Source organism: Leptidea sinapis, chromosome 10 (assembly GCF_905404315.1).
Source record: "Leptidea sinapis chromosome 10, ilLepSina1.1, whole genome shotgun sequence".
Lineage (NCBI taxonomy): Eukaryota > Metazoa > Arthropoda > Insecta > Lepidoptera > Pieridae > Leptidea > Leptidea sinapis.
The window spans coordinates 4,472,056-4,498,123 of record NC_066274.1 but is presented as its reverse complement, the minus strand read 5'-3'; the positions used below and the strand labels follow the sequence as shown (position 1 = coordinate 4,498,123).

The 26,068-nt window shown below is 39.1% G+C and overlaps 1 protein-coding gene across 14 annotated transcripts in view; it reads left to right on the top strand.

The window, feature by feature from the left end:
• The first annotated feature begins 1,652 nt into the window (after window positions 1–1,652).
• LOC126966490 (condensin complex subunit 2) overlaps window positions 1,653–26,068 on the top strand; it is a 42,179-nt gene continuing 17,763 nt past the window's right edge. Inside the window, exons 1-8 of one of the 14 annotated variants that reach the window (XM_050810575.1) lie at window positions 1,653–1,939; window positions 2,427–2,594; window positions 5,263–5,463; window positions 5,809–5,965; window positions 13,447–13,555; window positions 13,951–14,124; window positions 14,674–14,798; window positions 18,731–18,937. In XM_050810575.1, the coding sequence (XP_050666532.1) occupies window positions 1,793–1,939; window positions 2,427–2,594; window positions 5,263–5,463; window positions 5,809–5,965; window positions 13,447–13,555; window positions 13,951–14,124; window positions 14,674–14,798; window positions 18,731–18,937 (1,288 nt within the window). In that variant the 5' untranslated portion in view covers window positions 1,653–1,792. Of the gene's footprint in view, window positions 1,940–2,426; window positions 2,595–5,262; window positions 5,464–5,808; window positions 5,966–13,446; window positions 13,556–13,950; window positions 14,125–14,673; window positions 14,799–18,730; window positions 18,938–18,993; window positions 19,152–19,207; window positions 19,366–19,421; window positions 19,580–19,635; window positions 19,794–19,849; window positions 20,008–20,063; window positions 20,222–20,277; window positions 20,436–20,491; window positions 20,650–20,705; window positions 20,864–20,919; window positions 21,078–21,133; window positions 21,292–21,347; window positions 21,506–21,561; window positions 21,720–26,068 lie in introns of those variants that run through there. The other 13 variants (XM_050810588.1, XM_050810587.1, XM_050810586.1 and 10 more) reach the window with 13 other exon arrangements.

Genomic DNA, 26,068 nt, shown 5'->3' with positions numbered 1-26,068 from the left:
ACTATTAAATAATAAGTTTAATTGGACAATGTTACTTTGTAAACATATTTTTTGATGAAAAAAAGCCCGCTGAGTTTGTTGCGCCCAGTCTTCTCAGGCCAGAGGCATTTATTTTGAAATGGGTGGTAGTTATTTGACATACAATAAGTGATGTCACATCCTATTTCGAATAAAAATATTTTAATTTTGAATGATTAGATTAAGAATAATCTTTATTTGACTTTGGCTTTGATTCGTGACACAGAGAATTTAAACACTATGTTCAATTCGTCTCATTATTGAAGTGAAACTTCTTTATCGACGTATGAGAGGAATTTTATAGTTTTCTATAGAAATTTTATAGATGCGTCACGATTTTTGGTTACGCACCATCTTGTTTTAATCCAAGATGGCCGTCGTGCAAATTTATGACTTCAACAATATGGATCGAATCGTATTCGAGGTTCGAGGGTGCAGAGAACCAATTTGGGATCCTTTTTTTATAACTATATTGTGACATAAATAATTATAAATGATTCTGAAAATAATAAAATATAAAGACTTATTTGTATGCATGTCAAGAATATTAAAATAGCTTTAATTTAATATGGAATTTTTATTTCTTAAGCCTATTTTCCTATTTTCTATTGAATATCTGAGAAGTTGTAATTAGTAGAAAAATTATATTTTATAAGTTTCACTTCTCACCCATATTGGCATGGTACCCATATTTTACACACGTATTTTTTTGTAGGTACAACTTTTGCACAAGTTAGCAAATCCGATCTAAATACTACGTTATAAGAGGCGGGACTGTAAGGTACGATCTGTTATACGATCCTTACCTGGTTTGGATGCGACAAATTGAAAAAAAATGATCAGACACTTACGGCCGTTTTCAATAAGGTTATTGATAGGTATCTATCCTTAGTTTAACTTATTAGAGGTAGATAAATCTATCCTTTAACGCTTACTTACATTTCAATAACCTATCAATATAAAGCATTGGACTATAACTATGGATAGATAAGATCTTGTCATTAAACGGTGACAGTAATGTATCCGTAACTAGAGATACGGGCTCATCAAACTTAGCCCCCCAAAAAAAATTTTTTTTCTATTTTTGAATTTTCAATCTCGCATATCGTTAGTTCGTAGTTTGTTCTTAATTGTTCGCTATAAATAATTGTTTGTTCTTTTGTTGTTTATTTAAAAACAATTAATTAAAAACATACCCTTTAGTTGGCCCCCGCCCCCTGTTAATGGGGGGAAACGCCTACTATTTGGTTCTGGCACTCGCCGGCCGCTGCCGCGGCACGCTACGCTCGGCTCGTGCGTTGTTTTAACTGTTCTAACATAACCTAACCTAAATAATATTAATGAATTGCAATTTTTTTAAATAAATAAATCGAGAACAAACAAATGTTTATAGAGAACAATCAAGAACAAATGGCGAACTAACGATGTAATAAAAAAAATAAAAAAAAAACCGGGGGGCTAACTTTCTTGAGCTAGAGTTACGTGAAAACGGCCGTCTATATGAACATAAATGTATTATTTTACTCTTTGTAAATATACTCCCTGCTCTTTGCAGAACACAATTGCTCTGCGATGTTTATGTCAGAAAGTCAACTTGATTTGTTGTTAAATGTCAATTGTCAATTGAAAATTGAAATATGTCCGTTGAAATTGAATCCGCTTTATAGTACAAAAGTTATAAACATTGCTTTGAAGTAGTAGAATAGTGTGTTATTTAGCTAATGATATTATATAAAAAGTGACCTGGATAAGTGCCTATCTATAAATTTACACAATGAACCAAAGTCCTACACTTCAGTCACCTCTTACAAGGTTGAGCATTGGCGGGAGTTTAAGTAGTCCTCTCAGAAAACGCGATTCTCAACGACTTGGAGCTGCAAGAAAAGTACCGCAAAATCGAGCTGATGTATTACAAAACGAGGTATCAAATACTATTATATTTAAATCCTGTAAAACGTTTATTGCATATCGAACTCAGAACCTAATTTAAAAAAAATCCTTATGTGATGATAGTTATTATTGTCTATTATATGTATTAATGTAGCTAAACGTTATTACAGTAATACGATGGTTAACCTGATTGAGCTATATTTTTCAGGGTTTAGACAAGAGTTGTTAAGGTAAATAATAGCTGTGAGATAGAGACATTGATGTTCTTATGTTTCCTCTGTTATATGTAAAGTGATATATAACTCAAGCATTAAATACTCAATGTGTTACATAAGTTAAAAAAAAAGTAAATTTATAAAAAAAATACAAGTGTTATTGAATATAGTATCAATCCACAGCATTCAAGAGCCTATGTATAGATCACTACTACTGACTTGACTTGCTTTTAGCAGTTTAATTACTACCAGTAATAATAATTATTAGTGTGTTGAGTATAATATACAATATTTATGTTTTAGGTACAGAATGACGATGATGCTGAAAGATCATCACTTTTGGCCTCGGAGAGAGCTGTGGCCACATCCACACCACTTTCAAGAGGTACCTCGAGAGATCTTAGAGAGTCTATGTCTTCATCACCATTAAAAGAACATTATCAAGGATGCTTAAAACTTTATGCAGAAAATGTAAGTTTAAATGAACACTATAACTACTGAAACGTCCGGGCAACTAGAGCGGCTTTTTTCTTTAGACAGTCAAACATCCAGGCAACCAGAGTGGCCCAGTCGACTTGCGTATTTATTTTGTGTTATAATCTGTAGTATGAGTGAATTAGCTTGTCAAATACGATTTTTAAGACTCTATGGTAAGTAATTGTAATAGGCTTATCTTTAAATATCAAGTATCCGAGCAAAAATTAAAAGAAATAATTAATTGAAAATCGGTTTGCGTGGGGAATTGTCATTTGTTTATTTTTGTAGTGTCAAGTGTTTTGTTATTGTTTTGTTTATCATGTAAGTGTAATATTTTAATTACGTATTATATTTGTTTTATATATGAAATTAATCCTCATAATATCTTGTTTCCGATTTTATCTACAAATTACATATAAAATTCTTCTTACGACATTAAATCGACAAGTTATAACAGTATGATCGATACTACTTTATCGATTTGGTGTAAATATCAAATTTTTATTGTAATCCAATTAATTAACAGTAAATCATTGCTTGTAATAGGGACAAAATATCATAAATATAATGTTTATAATATTCAACAATCTGGATGTATTGAGACAACCAAGTATTTCACGTTTTACTTGTGCATTCCGCAGATAAATTGTAGGTATATACTAAGAATGGGTGCTTTATTTTAGTTTAATGCAACAATCCCGTAAGTCGAAGTAATGACATATTAATATCAAAAAATAGGTTGTATAGTCTATTTCAATAATAATCAAGTTGTATTAATGTGTGCGCTAATATTTTACATAAAAACTTAATATAATGAAAATGTTATCACATTTCTACCTATAATCTCGAGCTTTAACCTTTTTTTTATATATAACTTGGGTTCAAAAACATAATTTATGATTTTACACGTTGATTTTCTATACTTTTAACTACGTGAATGTATTTTTTATATAGCCATAGGTGGAGTCGTTATGTAATTATATCGCTTTTAATAATGATGAATCTCGCGCTCGCCGTCGGATAATCTTAATCGCGTCATCGGACGTTTCGCTACCTGCCAGCTGTCATTAATCGGACGTTGCAATAGATAACTGCATATACAGTTGTGGTCAACCAATTAGGGACATTCAAGATAGTGAAAAGAAATAACTGGTTATTTCCATATAAAACCCTATTGATTTCTCAGTTGCTATTATTTGCATAGTTTGGTCCAATTATTATGCAATAAATGGCTGTATATAAAAGATATGATTAATATATAAAAGTGTTTAATATCAAAGGTTAACCATGTATTCAATTTAAGGTATAATTCTGTAGCTGGACATTTAATTAAGGAAAGTAAAGTAAAATGAAAAATAGAGTTAAACAAAACTATTAATCTGCAGTATTTTAATTTCTTTAACAACTCCATTTTATTATGTGTACAATCAGTACCCAGTAGCAAAACCTTTGTTAGTAATTACCTCTTGATACCGATGTGGCATAGAGATTATCAGTTTCTAACATGTTCCAACAGGAATGTTTGCCCATGCTTCACAAAAAGCTCCATTAAGTTCATCTGAAGTTGTGGAGGCAACTTTTTTCTTGATTTTGTGCCAAACATGCTTGATTGGTTTGAGGTCTGGTCTATTTGCTGGCCAATCTAGCACTGATACCGACTGACTGTTAAGAAATGACTGAACTGAACAGGGAGTATGTTTCGGGTCGTTAGCATGCTGAAACATCCACATAATAGAGATATGTTCCTCAGAGTAGGGAAGTATAGTTTCCTCTAATATTGACTTGTATTGATGTTGTTCTAAATTTCCTCACAGGTCCCACTCCATGTCCAGAAAATAAACCCCACATTTTAATGTTTCCGCCTCCATGTTTCACCTGGTTTTTTGTGAATCTTGGATGCATTTCCGCTTTCACCAGATGCCGTACGTTTTGCCTTCCATCTGAAGAAATCAAATTAACCTGGGTCTCATCAGAGAATAATACATGTTGCCATTGGGTGTAGGTCCAATGTCCATATTTACGTGCAAAAGTCAAACGTGCATTTCCATGTTCAACAACGGTACTTTTCGAGCCACTCTTCCAAACAACCCAGCTTCTGCCAGATGTCGTCTAACGGTCCTCGCTGATACACCGGGTCTTTCGTTCGCCCCAAACACTTCGTGTTTAATTAAAACCGAGCCTAGAAACGGATCTTTCTTAGTTAGTTATCATTCCTGGTTATCTTTCTATCTTCATGCTTAGTTGTTTTTTTTCGATCTTTTTTTTCTGGGCACATTTAAAGCCGTGTTGTTGCGCCTGAAATGTTGCACTGGATTGCATACCATAGTTTGTGAACAATAGAAATATTCTGCTATCATGCGGTATCACCAACCACACTCGACAAACTCCTTGATGATTTGCGATTGCCCATTTTTCTTCAAAATAGTCAAAACTTAAAATTAATAATCTAGATTGCCTCCAAAACTACCAACAATAGGAGAAGAAATAAAAAAATATTCAGATTTTGAAAATAGAACGCAATATCTCAGTGTCCCTAATTGAAATGACCAGCCAGCATTTTTTTAAATTATTAAATCTTGTATCATTTTACAAAGAAATTTCTGTAAGTTTTAAAGTCCTTGATTCCTACTAACAGATAACAAATTTCTTGCTAATCTTTCAGAAAATAAATAAGGACAATGCATGGAATCTTCAGTTGATTGATTTCATGACATCAATGCTGAGACGTCACGATGCAAGAATGGAAAATTTGCAGACGGCCTCCACAGTAGTTGATGCTTCTACAAGAATTTACTCATTCAGAGTGGATGCTGTGCATTACGATGTATTAAAAATGGCAGGGGGATTGATAAAGGCTACCCAGGTTAGAGTCATACTATTTTCTGTCATATTATGTTTTAAACAAATAGTAAAATTTCGGTAGCAAGTATAAATTAGCAATAATTATATGATAAAAAACTAAAAAAATCTTTCCCAAAGAGTAACAAACTGTAAAGTAGGAAATTTAACGTAAGTATATTTTATAACTACATTTTAAACAATGTTTTAATGTTTTAATTTCGACTTTTCCCAGTTAATAATTCTAAAACATTGAATGTTAAAACAAAATTTTAAAATATTTTATATTTATATTATGTCTGAAAAAAAAAATATATATTATTGAAATAAAGAGTGTTGTTGACTATAACCAGTTATTTATAAATCATAGAGCAAAAGAGGCAAGAAAGATGATGATGCAGTAGAGGATGAAGGTGGAGAGGAAGGCAATGCAGCTGCAACTAAAAAGAAGAAAAAAAGGTCAAAAGGGGCTATTGCTACAAATCCTGACACACTGAATGGTGATTTTGATGCGATTGATTGTGTTGGTAAGTTACTATTTATTGAGGTTATTTAGTTTTCAAATGGGAGGCTTCTCATCACAGCATCACTTTTTACTGCCATCAAGCAGTAATGTGCGAGCATTACGCGATTGGCTCTGTTTGAAGAGCCCCAAAGCTAGTCTTATGTCTCACACTGACAATTCGTGCAAATTTTTATGTTTATATTATTCACTTACACATAGAGAAACAGACAAATTTTATAAACTACTAGCTATGAATACCCGCTTCGCTGGGTCATTTTTAATTGTTTACTTATTTGTTAATTTTAATAATCTATCACTATTTACTTCACAATTTTTTCACATAAAAGACACATTTTCTTTTTTCTTATTAATTTATTGATCTTACTTATTTTTACATTAAAATCTTACGACTAAGTAGACATTAATATCTTTTATCATCTAACATTAACTGATATCTTAAACATTTTTATTGAAATACATTCTTATATACTACATTTACAGTTTTGCATTCTGGTGCATAAACAAATACATTTTCTTTCTGTCCTACGCGTGAAAAAGCTACAGAGTTGACCATGTGAAAAACAGGATTCTTTTAAATTAACTCCACTAAATCGGAACGTCTGACCTTGCGCCTTATTGATATATAAGCTAATCGTACAGGAAATTGTAACCGTTTAAAATAGAATGGTAAATCATTCGAAATTATTGGAATTCTTGGTATAAAAACCAAGTTTCCTTTTTCTTTGCCAGTGAGAACTTCTGCCTCAATGATGTTGTTCAAAATTTGTTTTACGCATAATCTTGTACCATTGCACAATTTTGGCGTATTAAGATTTCGCATTAATATGACTGGTGATCCAATTTTTAGCTTTAATTCATGAGAAGGCATACCAGGTGGGTTTAATGAATTTAAAAATTCCGTTGGAAAGTTTAAACTTTCATCTTGATTCTTCATTGTATCTATTGATTTATAGATTTTTTCCTCTCCCGGTATCATTTCCTGTATTTTTTCATTTATTCGTTTTACTGCATCATTTTTTGTAACCAAAATTGTTCGCTCAGACAACCATGTTTTATTTAAATAATTTTGTTGTATGGATGGATAAATTTTGTCTATAAGGTGTTCTTCGGTGTCTATCACATGACATATCTCCTCAGTTAAAATGATTTTACCAGACTGTGGATCTAGTGGGTAGGTGCCATTCCCAATTTTCAAAAGATTGTCGGCAAACTCTTGTGCTTTTGGATCTCCAGTAATTAACGCTCGCATATTTTCTGTCAGTGATAACTTTTCAACATTGTTCCAAAAAATTGATCGCTTTAAACATGCATTTATTTCGTCAGCTGGTGTTGATTTTGGAATAACTGGTAACGTTTGTCTAAAATCCCCTGATAGTAGCAATAAAGCATCTCCCATTAGTTTTGTATTTTTCCGAAGATCCTGTAATGTTCTATCCAGCGCTTCCAGTGATTTTCGATGAGCCATCGTGCACTCATCCCATATTATAAGTTTGCATCTTATTAAAATTTGGCCACGTACAGAAAATTTTGTGATATTACAGACTGGGAATTCTTGTTCAGCTACATTTAATGGCAAATTTAGTGCAGAATGTGCCGTTTTTCCACCTTCCATTAATGTCGCGGCAATTCCAGAGGATGCCAATGCTAATGCTATTTCATTTTTCACCCGAATTGTAGCTAGGACCAAATTAATGAGGAAAGTTTTTCCAGTACCTCCGGGTGCATCTAAAAAGATTATTCCTCCTGCATTCGTCTCAATACGATTTATTATTGTGTTATATACTATTCGTTGTGTTCGTGTTAATTTTGGTTCATTTTCTTCAATGTAACGTTGCAATTCATCTTTATTATAATTAAGTTCTTTTGATAATTCAGAATTAGTCACGCTTAATTCGTTTCTTTTAGGAGATTGCACTCCGAGAGTAACTAAAGTTTGATTACATATTGCGAAACATCGATCTTCTAAAATTATCAAAGCTTCATTATAAATATTATCGTTGAATGTAATATTCATATCTTGATTTTCTCTACGTAGTCTTGCTAGAATATCATCACTCATACTATCACGATATTTCAGCCATAGTCTATTCGGATTTGAAGGATTACACGATGTTAGAATTATAGCAAAGAGTTCTCGCAGTTGATTCGCTGTTGCTGTTTCTGCTGCCTCTTTCATTGCCTGCTCCCATTGATTATCATCATCTCTAATAAACCACGACGCTGGCATGCTTCACGATACGTTTCGCAAATGTAACCATCTACTGTTCGAAGATCTTCAAAAGAAGTTGGTCCACGTACTTCATGAAGTAGTAGACGTAAATAGAAACATTCAGCATTCTTTGGATGTACCGTATATACTCGACCAATAGCTTTATCTTTAAAGACACCTTTAAATCCTTCAACCGAAACTCCTTTCTTTCGTCGATTAAATACTTTTCGCGATGAGTCCCATGTGTAATAACTGGGAACATCTCCATAAAGAAGAGTTCTAGCAAACAGATCACTTCGACACAATTCGAAAAATGCAGTTAACGTAGTATTCACAGGTTGGTTTGCAACTTTTTGTGCTGTTTGATTAGTAAAATATACCCGTTGCCCATTCTCAAGGTGAACTGCTAAGTGAAAAACAGCTGGATCCCTGCCATGAATCGGAAACCCCAATATACGCCAAGCTGCCTCATTACTATTTATATATCGTCCCATTTGATAACTTAAAATTTCATCATATCTATTTTCATTTGTAATTTCAAAGACAGCCATATCACTTCCTTTGTTAATATAGTTACACACATATTTAATTGACTGAACTGAACTGCAATATTCTACATTTATATGTGCATTAAACATTTTCGATAATAACGGATTATAAGGGACAACCCATCGATTATCAATTTCGATTTCTTCACCCCGTACTCTAATTTTTGCTGTAAATCCTCCTTCACTCGGTGGTCGACGTCGGTATTGCGGATATCCATCATCTCCCGTTTGCGTCTCACTCAAAAATGATCTTGGATATCGTTTTGAGCATTTATTATCTTTTATACAGGGTGATTGCATATTAAGTGCCCCGCAAGGTCCATGTATCATTTGTTTCACGATTATTTCATATAGAACAGGATCTTCAACCGGATTTGGGAATTCTGCTTTAATAACGTCATCGATTTGATTTGAGTGAATTTTTTCTTTCAGCCAAATTAAATTGTGTGAGTGTGGCAACCCTCTCTTTTGCCACTGAATGGAGAACATCCAGCTATTAACATTTCCGAAAATACAACTCTTCATAATTGTATTAATGAATTTTACTTGTTTCTGTTTAAACACGCGCGCAATTAAATCATGTCTGTCATGTGACTTTTGTCCAAATTGTAACTCATCTTTAATTTCCTTCCATGACGAATTGCACGTACACGTTATGAATAAGTCAGGACGACCATATTTTCTCACATACGCCATTGCGTCTTGTGCATATTGAAGCATATGCCTAGGGCTACCAATGAATGTAGAAGGCAAAATTACTAATCGTCCCAAATTTTCAACATCCCCATCATTGGCTACCGCATCTCGTAAGTGAATATATTCTACACTACATATATATACATATATATATATATATATATCCGTTCGTAATTTATTTTGATTTAGACGAATAAATAACAATCTTTCTGCTTCTATTTTTGCTTGCATATCAACAATAAACTGTAAAAACAATTTCCGACAATTGAGTATATGATTGTATTTATTCACTCTCTCCATTATCCGATATGCGTAAAATTCCTTGGAAGAAACTTTTATGTTTGTAGGGCTATTTGTTTGTGGATTAACATGCTGAATATTAAAATGGTAACCGTCTTCACCATGACAAAATATTAGTGGATACTGTAAGGCGTCATACATGTGATGAGTTTCAGCGATGCGTTCCAACTTATTACTTCTTCGTTGTACCACAATATCCCTATAACTACTTTCATTGTCCACCATAACTACGGCTATTTCATTTACTTGAGGTGCATTAAATGGTCTTTCGTGTTCGCCAATTGGCTTTATATCTGCCCGAATTATTATTTTATAATTATCCGAAACCATTTTTTCCATCGCAGTCTTAAATATCTTTATCAACATTGTTTTCATGTAGGAAGCGCTGTAAATGAAGAATTATATCTCGACGCAATTCTGTAAAATTTGAAAGCCTTTGATCCAGTTCGTCTTCTTCATTTCCTACAAAGTAAATTTGTAAAAACTTCGGAGTATTATTTGGGAGTGACAATAATGATCCAATTTTATGATATACTTGTCCCTGTATTTTAAATACTGGATTAAATCCTTTTTCTTCAATTTCTGCAGTTGCTCCAAATGAAGTCATTTGAAAGCATGCATTGTAATTTCTAATTTGTTGTAAGAATTCTTTAGAATTTTGTGTTTCTCCTTTCATATATTCTAGAAATTCCGGTGGCAGTGATTTTAACTCTGGTAATTTAATTTTGCGACTTGAACAGCATATACTTTGCGTTTCTCCTTTGAATTTTTTAGCTTCACAAAATTTGCATACTTCATTCATTCTTCCGATCACTATACTTGAATGTTCAAAATAATTTCTAGTAGGATTATAATGAAACGCCTCTTGTTCAAGACTGTATTTTTCCCGACGTTTTTGACGAACAGAATATACAGTTGTTTTAGAAACTTGAGCCTCCATTTGTTCATTTAGTCGAAGATCACGCATTCTTATTGCATTTTGTATTCTTCTATCATCTGCCTGTTCATTTGTCTTTCTTTTTCTTTGCAATCTTTTTCTGATTCGGTCCGTTTCTTTAGAATCATTAAGCTGCTCTTCAGTCTGATTATTTCGACTTTGATGATAATTTTCTCGAAGTAATGTGAGACGTTGTTCTCTTTCGTCTGTAGTTTCATTTCTCCGTGACATTTTTTGCCTTTTCGATACAATTCGAGAACGTGAGAATACGCATTTACGTTTCGGCATCGTTAGTAATATTTTAATTTTTTTTTCACCTTTTTCACACTGCACTAAAATAAAAAAACTAAAAAAAAAAGAAACAATATTGTGTATTACACTGCACGTTAAAACTTTTGATTCTTCACTTTAAAAAACACTATACGCTGTTATTTATGATTATTAAATTTTTAATATTTATTTTTTCGTTATACAATTCTTATAAAAAATCGACTGAAGCACGGGTTTGACATTTCGGCTTATATAGTCGCAAAAATTATCCCCACTACCGACCAAATTTTCCGGATTGTTCTAATAATTTCGACTTTTAAGTATCTCAAGAAATTTTAAAAGTTTCTAGAACGATCCAGCATATTTCTAATCTATCAAAAAGTTGAGATACATTTTGGAGCTTTCTAGATCATTGGAGGAATTTCCAGAACATTCTATATTGATCAGAAAATTAGCATACAATCTAGATCAATCTAGTAATATATAGAACATTCTTAATCGTTCAAAACCGTGGCATATAAATCATTTCTAAAACATTCTGGAATATTCTAGATCATTCTAGAAATTTCTAGGTGATTCTAGAATTTTTTCGAACATTTCAAATATATTTGAGCGCCTTGGAATAAATTCCAAAGATATCCAAATTATTCTTGGATGTTCTAGATTATTCGATAAATTTCTAGATCATTCTAGAATTTTCTAAATCATTTTTATTCAATCAGAATCTAAACGTAGATTTTAGAACTCTTTATATAATTCTAGAATTTTCCAGATCATTCTAGACATTTCTGGATCATTCTAGAATTTTCTAGAACATTCTCATTCGATTAGAATCTAAATGTAGATTTTAGAACTTCCCAGATCATTTTGGAATTTTCTAGATCATTCTAGAATTTTCTAGAACATTTTCGATCGATCAGAACATTGGTATACATATTAAAGCTTTCTAGAACATTCCAGAAATTTCCTGAACAATCCAGACCATTTTAGATCAATAATAGTCACATTTTCAAAGTTAACATCTTTCAACCCCCGTATCTTTTACACCCTTATAATTATCGACTTGCAACCACCATAGTGCACAATGGGAACCTTGTACCTATTGCCACATACAAACACTTTTGGTCTGCGATGCGTAGTTTTGGCTGCAAGGTGAAATATAGGGACACACACCTCCAATTTTATATATATAATAGATTTTACAAGTCATAATTCTTTAAAAAATATATTATCATCAACATACTATAAACAACAAAACAAAAGTCGTCGAAATAATTGTGAGTTGCGGACAACATTAATAAAGTACATATAATATGTTAACACTAGTAACTTATACAGATAACATTTAAACACTCATTCAAATTAACACCCTTATTTGGTAGTAATATTCAGTCTATTGTATAAAACTCTGCCTATTAGATGCATAGGCACAGTTTTGTTTCAAATGATACAGTGTCCACCAATACAATATTTTTCAATGTCCTACAATATTTTTCATGCAAATATAACTGTTTTTATGATTTTAAAAGAGTTATTAGTGCAGTGGGTCATGAATCAATTTTGTTGATGGTACATTGTAACGGGAAAGGCATGTCACTTAGGTACCATCTAGTGGGTGTCTTTTCTGCTACTATAGGTAACACACCCACTTGGTTAGAACTTATAAAAGGAAATAATCGAAACATTTGAGTATGCCATGTCTAAATCAGGTAGGTAAATTTATATCACAAACATCTTGCTAGTGACATTATATATATATATTGGTGCATCATTATTTAATTAAAGTTTTAATAAGCCTACTTAAGACTCTTAAAATTAGTAACAATAATTTTTTTAAGAACTAATTGTTTCAATTTTATTATCAAATAGGTTTTTATAAAAAAATTTTTAGTATTCTAAAATTCTTATTTTATAAATTAAATTTAACTATTAATGTTTTATGTTAATTGTTATAAATAGGTACAATGCATGTATAGCAATTAATAGAGCTCCCCTCGATTCCCGAGTTTGTATAGATATTATGAGTAGTGGTCGTCACACGATTCATTAATTGAAAATTCATTCGGACGCAAACAACCGAGCCGTGCGCAGCTCCAGTTATATTATTACTTACATAAATAATATCCGGACGACCGAGCCTTGCTCGGATTTTTAAGAATGTACAAAACTTGAACAAAAAAAACTAATAGGACATCTGGATTCGAACCGGGGTCTTCTGCTTTCCGGATCACCCAATGTCCCATCTGAGCTATAATATAATAGCTATAGAGCTTTGTATTCTAATGTTATTGTAGCTGTTTCTCATTCAAACATGGATAAAACCATTTTTTTTTCTTGTATGTATATATATATATATACAAGAATTGCTCGTTTAAAGATATAAGATTCAATAAAAAGATTTTAGAAGAACTTATAGTTTGAACTACGAATAATGGTAATAGTTTTTAAACACTACAGCTTCCAATTCTTTGTCATTTTATTATGTAGGTAATATTAGTTATGAATTGTTTATATGTTTTCAGATCCATTCTTCGAGAGGCTAGCAGCAACAACAGGAGATGTCAATTCATCTAACAGAGCCTTCAATGCAACACTATCTGTGAATGATAAAACTCTTGCTTTAATATTAAGGTAATTCACTTGTTTAGATAATTAATGTACTTGGGAATGATTATATTCATTATGTATAATGTGTACAAGCTGTGCCAACCTCTTTGTCAGTGTGGACTGAATACTTTCATGGCATAACATAAAAGGCAACGTGTGTTTGTGTGTCCATTAGTATGTACGTTTTTTTGGTATTTAATGATAATAATGTGAGTTTCAATAACAACCTGTCTGTCTGAAGCCGCAACCAATGGTAATGCATGTCTATAATCTCTGATTTCCATTTTGATCAAAATGGAAGTCAAATTTACAGGAATATGTGCATGAAAGTTATTCTGTTATTATTGCATTATAATTATTACTTTCATAGGTAGATAAAGTCAACATTTTTCATATTTTTTTTAATTTTTTGTTTCTAGGACAGATGAAAAATTTCTAGAAACTATAAAAGAAAATGTACCTGAAGATATTGACCTCTCTGAAAAAATAACCCTTTCATCTAAACTCCTGCCAGCGTTCACGGAAAACGATCCAATTTGTGAACCGTTTGCTCGCTTCTCTATAAGCAATTGGAATCCAGATGCAGAAGACGGGTTAGTTCTTTTTGCTTTTCTGAAATGCAACCACGCAAAACTACGCCTTATTTCGATATGGCCGCAGTTTAAACATTGAAACTATTTTGAATACAAAACTGTAGTATTTAGATGTCGTGGTTACTACAGTGACCCGTTCTTACGTATTTCGTCACGTACTAAGTAAACAGTTGGAATATAGATATAATTCACACTGTAAGATTTGGCGAATATTGTCACGGTGTCGCAAAACAATGACGCTGAAATAATGTTTTCCCTCAACACTATAATTTCGCAATAACATATTTGGCTCAGATTTACACCATATATAAACATCTTATAATGAAATTACTGGGCAATTGAGACTTAACATCTTACCTCTCAAGGTGACGAGCGCACTTGTAGTGGCACTCAGTATTTTTGGGTGTTTCAAGAATCCTGAGCGGCACTGCATTGTAACGGCGTATCAATTATCATCATCGATCTGCTCGTCTCGACCCTTTTTGTTAAAATAAATCTTAAAAGTTACAACACGCACTCAAATAGTAAGATCGTTGAAATTTATTTCAGTGAAAACAAAATAAACAATTGGATGGATGATAATGTATTAAATTCGTCCCAACAAGCTCTTGCATTTGATGTCAATGCCGAAGTGGAACCGATACCTCAAGATGAACAGCACAATGATTTATGTGGTAAGTCTTCTATTTTATTCATCAATGTTATACGTAGGTCACACTAAAAGTTTTGCGTAACTTAAAAAAACAACATGTTATAACCAAAATATTATGTTTATTGCTTTCAAAATACCCATTATATTTTAAACATTTTTTCATGCGACCCATTTTTTAAGATAGGAGGACCACAGATCTGAAGGCATTATTTCTACGTGCTGATTAAACGTATCAGGAATTGGTAAAAGTGAAACCTCTTATCAAATCTTTGATTTTAGGGAAAATACAGACATCACAGACGGGTGCTATGCTAGGTCGGGGCAAAAAATGACGGAAGCTAAAAATGACAGTTTTGTTGGCCGTGTGTGAAGAAAACGCTTCTTCACACACGGCACGGTAATGATGTAGGAGACCGCGGCTCTTTGGTCGTCTATCGCGAACTTTTTTTAACACCCTGGGTAAACAAATGGTAGAATACCACTCTGCATTAACACTCTTTTGATCTTCAAGTGGAATGGTGCATATGAGAAAAAAAATGCGATCATTTTATTACCAACGTTTCTCGTCTGCCTCACTTTTGTTGGCCTGTTCTCATTTTCAACCATTCACAAGATTGCTATTTTTTTCGAATTTAAAACAATAAATCCACGTGCGACAATTCTCCTGCGACAATGTCATAAACAGCATTAGAACGTCCGTGGTCGTACTTCATTAGCATCTGTGAGCACCATACCACGCGAGCCCGCTTCTGCTCCGTTGTCAGTTCATGAGGGATCCAACGACAACAAAGTTTCCGAACTTTAAATTCTTCGTGTAATTTTTCTGAATTTGACCATACCAATCCCCGATAGTCCTCGAATTGTCTCATAGATAATCCGCGGGTTTTCTTCAATTAGCCGCTTAACAGTAGCTACATTATTTTTGTTAACGGCAGTTGAAGGCCGCCCTTCACGAAATTCGTCATGTTAAGAAACCCGACCTCTCTCAAAATCAGGAAACCATCGCCTCACGGTGCTCAAGCAAGGTGATTCTCTCCCAAAACCATTTTAAAGACGAATGGGACAGTCTTGCGGAAAGAGAGAACTTTCAAAATCATAAAAAATCAAAGCTCTAAAATCTTTTCGACGTAATTCCATTTTCCTTGCGTACGTAGAACTTTGATGTGTGATAAAAACAATTGACAAATGATTTCCCGACAATTGTTTTTTATTACTAAGAAGGTGGCAACGTTTCAATAAATATAACATTCGAAATTCAAATAGTTCCAGTTAGCTAGAAGAGCAAAACTTTTAGTGTGCCCCATGTATTACATCAACCCAGCACCTTCCTATAAAACTAATCTTTAAAAAAATTCAGGTCTAATCAAACTTAATTCTTATTATTTTTGCTTTTGTTCGCGCCAATCGACTAATATTCATAATCCTAATTCATCTTCCCTCTCTGAAGATATGTGACCCGTCAACTGGTTGATTGAATCATTTATTCAACGAAATTCCAATAAGCGAAAGATTTTCGTGCGTTGCATCGCACCGCTTGCTGACCGCACCGCAAATATACTCTCTCACCTTTTGCGTGGTAAAACTCGCCTCATCCCGCATTTACTAGTGACAGTATGAGATGTGCTGATGATTAGTGCGCTTGCTTCTTTAATCAATCCTTTTTTTATTTGTGTATCTATTTTTCTTTAACATGAGACGTTCAGTGAGACGTTCCAAGGGAACAATTTTAGTTATAATTCGAATGTGTATTTAATCTTTTGTTTCTGTTTTGGTCTCCAATAAAGTGGATAATATAGAATATATAGAGAATGCATTAGTCATTGAGGCTACTTGCTGAACACGCATAATTTAGTGCTTTAGCCTGGTCACTTCAAGTATAAGAGGAGTCCCAGGAGATCTCCTGCCATTAACATCAACCCTCTGAATCCTATTATTTAAATATGAGATCAGAAGATTGAGCGCAGATCCTCTTATACGATAGTGACATAGCTTCTGACAAGCGTTGAATGTTGAACACAATCAAAAGCCTTATATAAATCACAGAAGATACCAAGTGCATTCTGTGATTCCTCCCAGGCCTCAAAAATATTCCTGAAGAGTTCAACGCCTGCATCCGTAGTCGAGCGTCCCCAAGTAAAGCCATATTGTTTTATATGAAGTAACTTACAAGTGTTCAAGTGAGAAAGAATTTGGCTTAAAATATTTTTTCTTTCAATTTTACTAAGGGTTGGAAACACCGAAACAGGCCGGTAGTTATTCGGGTCAGAAGTGAGCCCCGATTTAAATATTGGTGTAATTTTACTATATTTTAGAAGCTCAGGAAACACGTCATGTTCAATACAGCTATTAAAAACTAGTGCCAGATATGGTACTACGAGGGCGGCACTGAAAATTTCGGGAATCTAGGAAGTGACACAACATTACTATTTAAAAATGTATTTATTGCTTTTCGAAGTATTCTCCGCGAAATTTGACACATTTTTCCATACGATGGAACCAATCATTGAAGCAACCATTCTATTCGGCAGTTGGGGTCTCCAAAATGGCCGTTTTGTAGGCGTCCACAGTTTCTTCAGGTGATGAAAATCTCTGACCACGCAATTTATTCTTTATTTTAAGGAAAGTATAGAAATCATTAGGGCTTAAGTCGGGTCTTTACGGCGGATGGTCTCAATTCTATGTTTTCTTGCTCTAAAAACTCTTTTGTTCTGTGCGCGGTGTTGTGTTGCAGTTCTCTTTACAGAGTTCAGAAACGACCTGTGGCAAACAAATGCTAGCATACCATTCTGCATTAACCGTTCTTTGTCCCTCAAGAGGAATAGTCGCAACATGGCTGGTTTTGGAGACAAACGTGGCCACCATTTTTTTTGCAACACTCCGTGAACGAACAATTTTTGTTGGCTTTAACTCATTTTCGAACACCCAAACTCGTGACTGGTTTTTTGTTTCGGGTACGTACGCGTATATCCAGGATTCGTCACCTGATACGATGTTGTATACAGCATTTGAGGATCCTGCGTGGAATCTTTCGAGAGTTCTGACGCACCAAGTAACGCGAGTCGCTTTTTGCTCTTCACAGAGCAAATGCGGTATCCATCGGGAAATCAACTTTTTTACACCTAATTGTTCATGCAAGATTATTTGTATTTGACTCATGCCAATGTCTAAAGTTGCCTGAATTTCGCGGTATGTCACATCTCGATCTTCCTCAATCAGCTTACGCACAGCATCAACGTTTTCTTTGGTGACTGCAGTTTTTGGATGACCTTGACGGCTATCATCACTGAGCTTAACACGTCCACGTTGAAATTCAGCAAATCAGCGATAAATTATAGTTTTGGATGGGGCTTCATTACCTAATGCAGAAATCATCCGGTCAACACACTGTTTTTGTGTTAAATCACTTCGAAAGTCATAATAAATCATCGCTCTAGAATTTTCTCGAGTCAATTCTATTTTCTCAACGACTAAACAAGTTTGGTAAGATCTTGTGACAAGACCGAGAATCTTTTTTAAAAAAAAATGGTATTCGATTTATTAAACTAAGGAGTTTTCAATTAAAAAGATTTTAATATGACAGGAACAGTGGAAATATTCAATTCCCGGTACTTTTAGTGCAGCCTATCTATGACATCAATAACTGAACTTATTATTTTTACAGATATATATGAGCAGATTTTTTTTTCATTGCTAAAGATCTGAAAGTTTTAATTATCTCTGTTGGGCTAACAACACTGAATTTGAAATTTTGTTTACATTTTGTAACATTCTCAAAAGAAGTGACTCAGCAACACTGGTGGAGTAGACGTCGAGGATAAATTTCGCATCGAATGGTGATAGTTTCATGTCGATACGATCCCACTGGTCGTAGGCGTGATTGAGCCTGAAACAAAGACCATTTTCATTGTATATATATAGATATTGGAATTTACTAATATGTATTGAATATTTTAGACGACGAGCCCCTGGGCGGCATCGATAGCGAGGAGGAGGCAGACGTAGCGGTGGCCGCGTGTGCGGCGCGAATACCGCCCGCGGCTGTGGCGCGGCTCACGGACATGAGGCCCGCCGCGAGCACGCACTCGCGGCTGGAGTACTCGTACTGCGCCGTGCTGGCGGCCTGGGCGGGGCCCGCGCACTGGAGGCTGAAGAACAACCGCGGTAACTACTGACTTGTATTGATACTGATATGATAGCGAGCAGGAGGCAGACGTAGCGGTGGCCGCGTGTGCGGCGCGAATACCGCCCGCGGCTGTGGCGCGGCTCACGGACATGAGGCCCGCCGCGAGCACGCACTCGCGGCTGGAGTACTCGTACTGCGCCGTGCTGGCGGCCTGGGCGGGGCCCGCGCACTGGAGGCTGAAGAACAACCGCGGTAACTACTGACTTGTATTGATACTGATATGATAGCGAGCAGGAGGCAGACGTAGCGGTGGCCGCGTGTGCGGCGCGAATACCGCCCGCGGCTGTGGCGCGGCTCACGGACATGAGGCCCGCCGCGAGCACGCACTCGCGGCTGGAGTACTCGTACTGCGCCGTGCTGGCGGCCTGGGCGGGGCCCGCGCACTGGAGGCTGAAGAACAACCGCGGTAACTACTGACTTGTATTGATACTGATATGATAGCGAGCAGGAGGCAGACGTAGCGGTGGCCGCGTGTGCGGCGCGAATACCGCCCGCGGCTGTGGCGCGGCTCACGGACATGAGGCCCGCCGCGAGCACGCACTCGCGGCTGGAGTACTCGTACTGCGCCGTGCTGGCGGCCTGGGCGGGGCCCGCGCACTGGAGGCTGAAGAACAACCGCGGTAACTACTGACTTGTATTGATACTGATATGATAGCGAGCAGGAGGCAGACGTAGCGGTGGCCGCGTGTGCGGCGCGAATACCGCCCGCGGCTGTGGCGCGGCTCACGGACATGAGGCCCGCCGCGAGCACGCACTCGCGGCTGGAGTACTCGTACTGCGCCGTGCTGGCGGCCTGGGCGGGGCCCGCGCACTGGAGGCTGAAGAACAACCGCGGTAACTACTGACTTGTATTGATACTGATATGATAGCGAGCAGGAGGCAGACGTAGCGGTGGCCGCGTGTGCGGCGCGAATACCGCCCGCGGCTGTGGCGCGGCTCACGGACATGAGGCCCGCCGCGAGCACGCACTCGCGGCTGGAGTACTCGTACTGCGCCGTGCTGGCGGCCTGGGCGGGGCCCGCGCACTGGAGGCTGAAGAACAACCGCGGTAACTACTGACTTGTATTGATACTGATATGATAGCGAGCAGGAGGCAGACGTAGCGGTGGCCGCGTGTGCGGCGCGAATACCGCCCGCGGCTGTGGCGCGGCTCACGGACATGAGGCCCGCCGCGAGCACGCACTCGCGGCTGGAGTACTCGTACTGCGCCGTGCTGGCGGCCTGGGCGGGGCCCGCGCACTGGAGGCTGAAGAACAACCGCGGTAACTACTGACTTGTATTGATACTGATATGATAGCGAGCAGGAGGCAGACGTAGCGGTGGCCGCGTGTGCGGCGCGAATACCGCCCGCGGCTGTGGCGCGGCTCACGGACATGAGGCCCGCCGCGAGCACGCACTCGCGGCTGGAGTACTCGTACTGCGCCGTGCTGGCGGCCTGGGCGGGGCCCGCGCACTGGAGGCTGAAGAACAACCGCGGTAACTACTGACTTGTATTGATACTGATATGATAGCGAGCAGGAGGCAGACGTAGCGGTGGCCGCGTGTGCGGCGCGAATACCGCCCGCGGCTGTGGCGCGGCTCACGGACATGAGGCCCGCCGCGAGCACGCACTCGCGGCTGGAGTACTCGTACTGCGCCGTGCTGGCGGCCTGGGCGGGGCCCGCGCACTGGAGGCTGAAGAACAACCGCGGTAACTACTGACTTGTATTGATACTGATATGATAGCGAGCAGGAGGCAGACGTAGCGGTGGCCGCGTGTGCGGCGCGAATACCGCCCGCGGCTGTGGCGCGGCTCACGGACATGAGGCCCGCCGCGAGCACGCACTCGCGGCTGGAGTACTCGTACTGCGCCGTGCTGGCGGCCTGGGCGGGGCCCGCGCACTGGAGGCTGAAGAACAACCGCGGTAACTACTGACTTGTATTGATACTGATATGATAGCGAGCAGGAGGCAGACGTAGCGGTGGCCGCGTGTGCGGCGCGAATACCGCCCGCGGCTGTGGCGCGGCTCACGGACATGAGGCCCGCCGCGAGCACGCACTCGCGGCTGGAGTACTCGTACTGCGCCGTGCTGGCGGCCTGGGCGGGGCCCGCGCACTGGAGGCTGAAGAACAACCGCGGTAACTACTGACTTGTATTGATACTGATATGATAGCGAGCAGGAGGCAGACGTAGCGGTGGCCGCGTGTGCGGCGCGAATACCGCCCGCGGCTGTGGCGCGGCTCACGGACATGAGGCCCGCCGCGAGCACGCACTCGCGGCTGGAGTACTCGTACTGCGCCGTGCTGGCGGCCTGGGCGGGGCCCGCGCACTGGAGGCTGAAGAACAACCGCGGTAACTACTGACTTGTATTGATACTGATATGATAGCGAGCAGGAGGCAGACGTAGCGGTGGCCGCGTGTGCGGCGCGAATACCGCCCGCGGCTGTGGCGCGGCTCACGGACATGAGGCCCGCCGCGAGCACGCACTCGCGGCTGGAGTACTCGTACTGCGCCGTGCTGGCGGCCTGGGCGGGGCCCGCGCACTGGAGGCTGAAGAACAACCGCGGTAACTACTGACTTGTATTGATACTGATATGATAGCGAGCAGGAGGCAGACGTAGCGGTGGCCGCGTGTGCGGCGCGAATACCGCCCGCGGCTGTGGCGCGGCTCACGGACATGAGGCCCGCCGCGAGCACGCACTCGCGGCTGGAGTACTCGTACTGCGCCGTGCTGGCGGCCTGGGCGGGGCCCGCGCACTGGAGGCTGAAGAACAACCGCGGTAACTACTGACTTGTAATGATACTTATGAATGTTCGCTCGATATTCTGACTTCATATCTAAACAATACAATTCAGAGGGTCGACGTGAATGGCAGGAGATCTCCTGGGACTCCTCTCAGTATGGGGGTACCACAAGGGTCTATTCTTGGACCGTTCCTCTTCCTTATCTATATAAATGATCTTCCTAAGCTTATAGAGAAAAAACATTAGATAGTATTGTTTGCAGAGGACACTTCACTGATTTTCAAAGTGAAAAGAAACCAAGCTATGTATGACGAAGTCAACGATATTTTATCTGACATCGTGTACTGGTTTAGCGCTAATAACCTATTGTTAAATAGCAAGAAAACTAAATTCATTAAATTTACCGTACCAAATGTCAAAAATGTAAATGCAAATGTTTTGTTAAACGGAGAGGTGATAGAACCGGTGGAATCTGCTATATTTCTTGGCATAACTCTAGATTCCAAATTACAATGGGGCCCCCATATTGAAGGATTGGCGAACAGACTTAGTTATGCAGCATACGCGGTTAAAAAGATTAGACAATTAACTGACATAGATACGGCGCGACTTGTATACTTTAGTTATTTCCATAGTATTATGTCCTATGGTAAATTGCTATGGGGCAACGCTGCCTGATAGGATGGACTCCAATTATGTTGCCCCATTCTCAGGAGAATGTAGAAAGGGAAGCTAAAATTTGCTCGTTGACTCGCTATCAAAGGACGCGAGCACTCACGCAACACTTTTGGAACAGATACTACAAAGAATATATGTCAGAGCTCTAGAAACGCACAAAATGGCAGCGGATAGACCGTCGGAGACTTAGTGGTGCTGAAAGATGATCTTCCGCCAAACCGCTGGCTGCTTGGCCGGAACACATGTTTATTTATTTAGGTTCACCAACAGATTATACACTATTACTAGCTTATAAAAATAACAAAATAAGTATTAATTATGATGTAAATCCAATTACAGGCAAACCAGCATGCATTTTTGAGTTGCACAAGTGCGGGGTTGCAAGTTTACAATGAAAAAATATTGTGTTGTACTATTATAATTTAGAAGTGAACAAGTGAAAAAAATAAACTAAAAATTAAATTTTGGATATAAATCAAAACAAAGCATAAGTTATGTGGTTTCTGCACTGATAAATTGCTGCAATATTTTTTTGTCATGCTGAGGGGAGGAGGAGTGGATGTCAACACGAGTAGTTTTGAAAAGATTATTGTGCTCCCGGCAGATCCTTTCTAAAACACTATTAGCACCGAGTTCAGTTCTATATAAATTTCCAATAAATGGTTTGAAATTTGTAAAACGTGCACTTTCGCGTGGCACTGAAAATTTAATTTTGGCTAGGATATTGGGACAGTCTAATTTGTGATTTAAAATTTTGTATTATTATTATTTGAAGAGGGTGGCTATTTCCTGGTCCTAAAAGGTTCCTAGTAACACTGCGTCCAGAATTGGACTATTGTGTTCGCCACTCATACTAAAGCTCATCGGCAAGCCCTGCCGCCTTTACGAACCGCAGCAGTTCCTTGACGCGAGTGTTGCAAACACTATCTGGTGGTACGAAGTAGTTACCAAAGATTGTGTTACGCTTATGCATTAGTGGGCCGCAGTCGCAGAGTAGATGAATAGGTGTTTCATCATCCTCAAGGCAGAACCTGCAAGCTTTGTCGCTTCTGATGCCGACCACACTGAGGTGCTTGTTTAGGCGACAGTGCCCGGTTAGCATCCTAGTGAGTATGCATAGATTTTTCCTGTTCAATGATAGGGCTTCATTCGCATAGCTACTGTTGAATGCCCTTATCAGTGCTTTAGAGTGGTTTAAACCTGAAGAGTTGTTCCAGCGTTTAAAAGCTTCTTGTTTACATTGGTTACTCAGGGTGTGTCGGATGGCGCTCTTGGGCAGTCCACAAATGGGTTCCGGACCATATCGGACTGCTTTAGCCCCAGCTCTTGCGAGCTCATCAGCCATTTCATTGCCTATGATTCCGGCATGCCCTGGGACCCATCTGAGAATCACTCTGTTTTTCATGCCAAATGAATTCAGGCATTCAACGCAATTATTGACTAACTTAGACGACGTCAAGTCAGCGTCTAAAGCCAACAAAGCTGCCTGACTATCAGAGTGAATGTATATGTTATGATTGAAGTAGCCTTTTTGGATATTGGTTTCCGCGCATTCCAGGATGGCGTACACCTCTGCTTGAAATATGGAGGTAAAGCTTCCCAGGTTTGTGCTGGATTTAAACCTGGGGCGTTCTCCATAGACCCCACAGCCGACTTCATTTTCACATGAGGCTCCCGTCCTTCCACGTGGCTTTGTTGTTCATCCAGTCGTCCCTGGAACGTAGTTCCACGATATAGCGTTTAACAGAGATTAATTGTGGAATCATCTGATCAGGTAACATGCCTAATATGTGGTCTCGCAGAACTGAGTCCTCTAAGGTCCTAAGCGTTTGCGACATCCAGTTACATGAACCCCCCTGGGCGATTGCCCTCAGCATGCTTGCCTTCGCCTCTTGCTGTATGAACAGGCGGTAGGTTTAGCATTGCTTCAATGGCCGCACCAGGACTAGACGTCATGGCCCCGGTTACCAACATACAGGCACGCCTCTGCAGGCTATTTAGTCTGTCTGCAGTTGTTTTCTGGTTGGCTTTGTTCCACCACACAATGGAGGCGTATGTGATTGTTGATCTCACAATTGCTTTGAATAGCCATAGGAGGATCTTGGGGCGCATTCCCCAATGTCTCCCTACCAGACGTCGACATACACCCAAGGTTGTTTTAGCCTTTTTCACAGCTTTGTCGATGTGAGAATTCCATGTGAGTTTCTGGTCGAATGTGTCTCCCAGATACTTAACCTCAGCTGAGAATTCCAAAGTAGAGCCGTTCAAGGTGGGAGACTTCAGTTTGTTAAGTGTCCATTTCCTCGTGAATGGCACAATAACAGTCTTTCCTGCGTTGACTGACAGTTTGTTGGCTGTACACCACTGTGAGATGGTGTTTAGCGCCTTTTGCAATATAGAGCTTAGTAGGCTTTGGCAGAAACCTCTGACGATAATAACTAGGTCGTCTGCGTACCCTAGTGCATCAATCCTGAGTTCTGCCAGCTTACTAAGTAGTTCGTCTACTGCTAGTGTCCATAGAAGTGGCGAAAGAACGCCACCTTGTGGGCAACCTCGCGTAGTGTATAGCTCCAGTGATGTCCCATGGAGGGAGATTAGAGCTTTGCGATTTGAGAGCATTGACCTTACCCATTTGACAGTGGTGAAGTCTACATTTTTGTAAATTAGGCCCTTCACTAGCGTGTCTGTCGGGGTATTGTCAAAGGCGCCCTCAATGTCTAGAAACGCACAGAGTGCAATCTGTTTGTCTTGTAACGCCTTCTCGACTCTATCCACAAGTTGTAGAAGGGCCGTTTCTGTAGAGCTGCCTCTACAGTAGGCGTGTTGAGAACTATGAATGGGCTTTAGGCTTAGAGCATCCTCTCTTGTGTGTCTGTCCAAGACTTTCTCAATAACCTTCAGGAGAAAAGAAGTAAGGCTTACCGGTATATCTTGACTAGTAGCGGTACTAGGATATCCAAGCCTTTTTGAAGAAGCGCTGGAAAAATGTTGTCTAGACCGCTTGACTTGTAGGGTTTCAGAGTCTTGATGGCGCACCTTATATCCCGGGGTCTCATTATCTTTGCCGCTCTACGCCAGACCTCGTCAAGAGGCCGTTGTGTAGGCGTTGCTACAGATGGTTGATGGGTAGCCCCCGGAAAGTGGTGGGCCATCAGTACTCTTACGTTTTCTACCTCGTCGGCTGCAAAAGATTTATCTGGTCTCTTAAGCAGGCCGATTTGGCTAGGTTTGTCCTTGGCGAGCAGTTTGTGTACTCGGGATCCTTGGGGAGTTTTAGATAAATCCTCGCAGAACCTCTTCCAAGATGCTCGTTTGGCCTTCCTAACTTCTCTGTTGTAATCTGTTAGGGCTTCTTTGTAGGGTTCCCATTCTTGGGTCTTTTTAGCCCTGTTAAACAGCCTTCTGGATTTCTTCCTTAGTTTGTTCAAGTTTGAATTCCACCAAGGCATTTTCCTGTTTGAGTGTTGTAAGGAGAGAGGGCAGCTAGCCTCGTAGGCGTCAGTGATGCCATCCGTGGTTACTTTCACTGCCAACTCTAGCTCATCCAGGGTTCTGATGCGCTTAGGGATATTCTCCAAATTACTCCGGAGTTTCTCTTTGTAGACAGTCCAGTTTGTTTTCTTTGGATCCCTAAACGTATATGTTTGTTTTTCGAGGCAAGCCAAGATGTCAAATGCTATGTGTCGGTGATCCGATAGCGAAATTT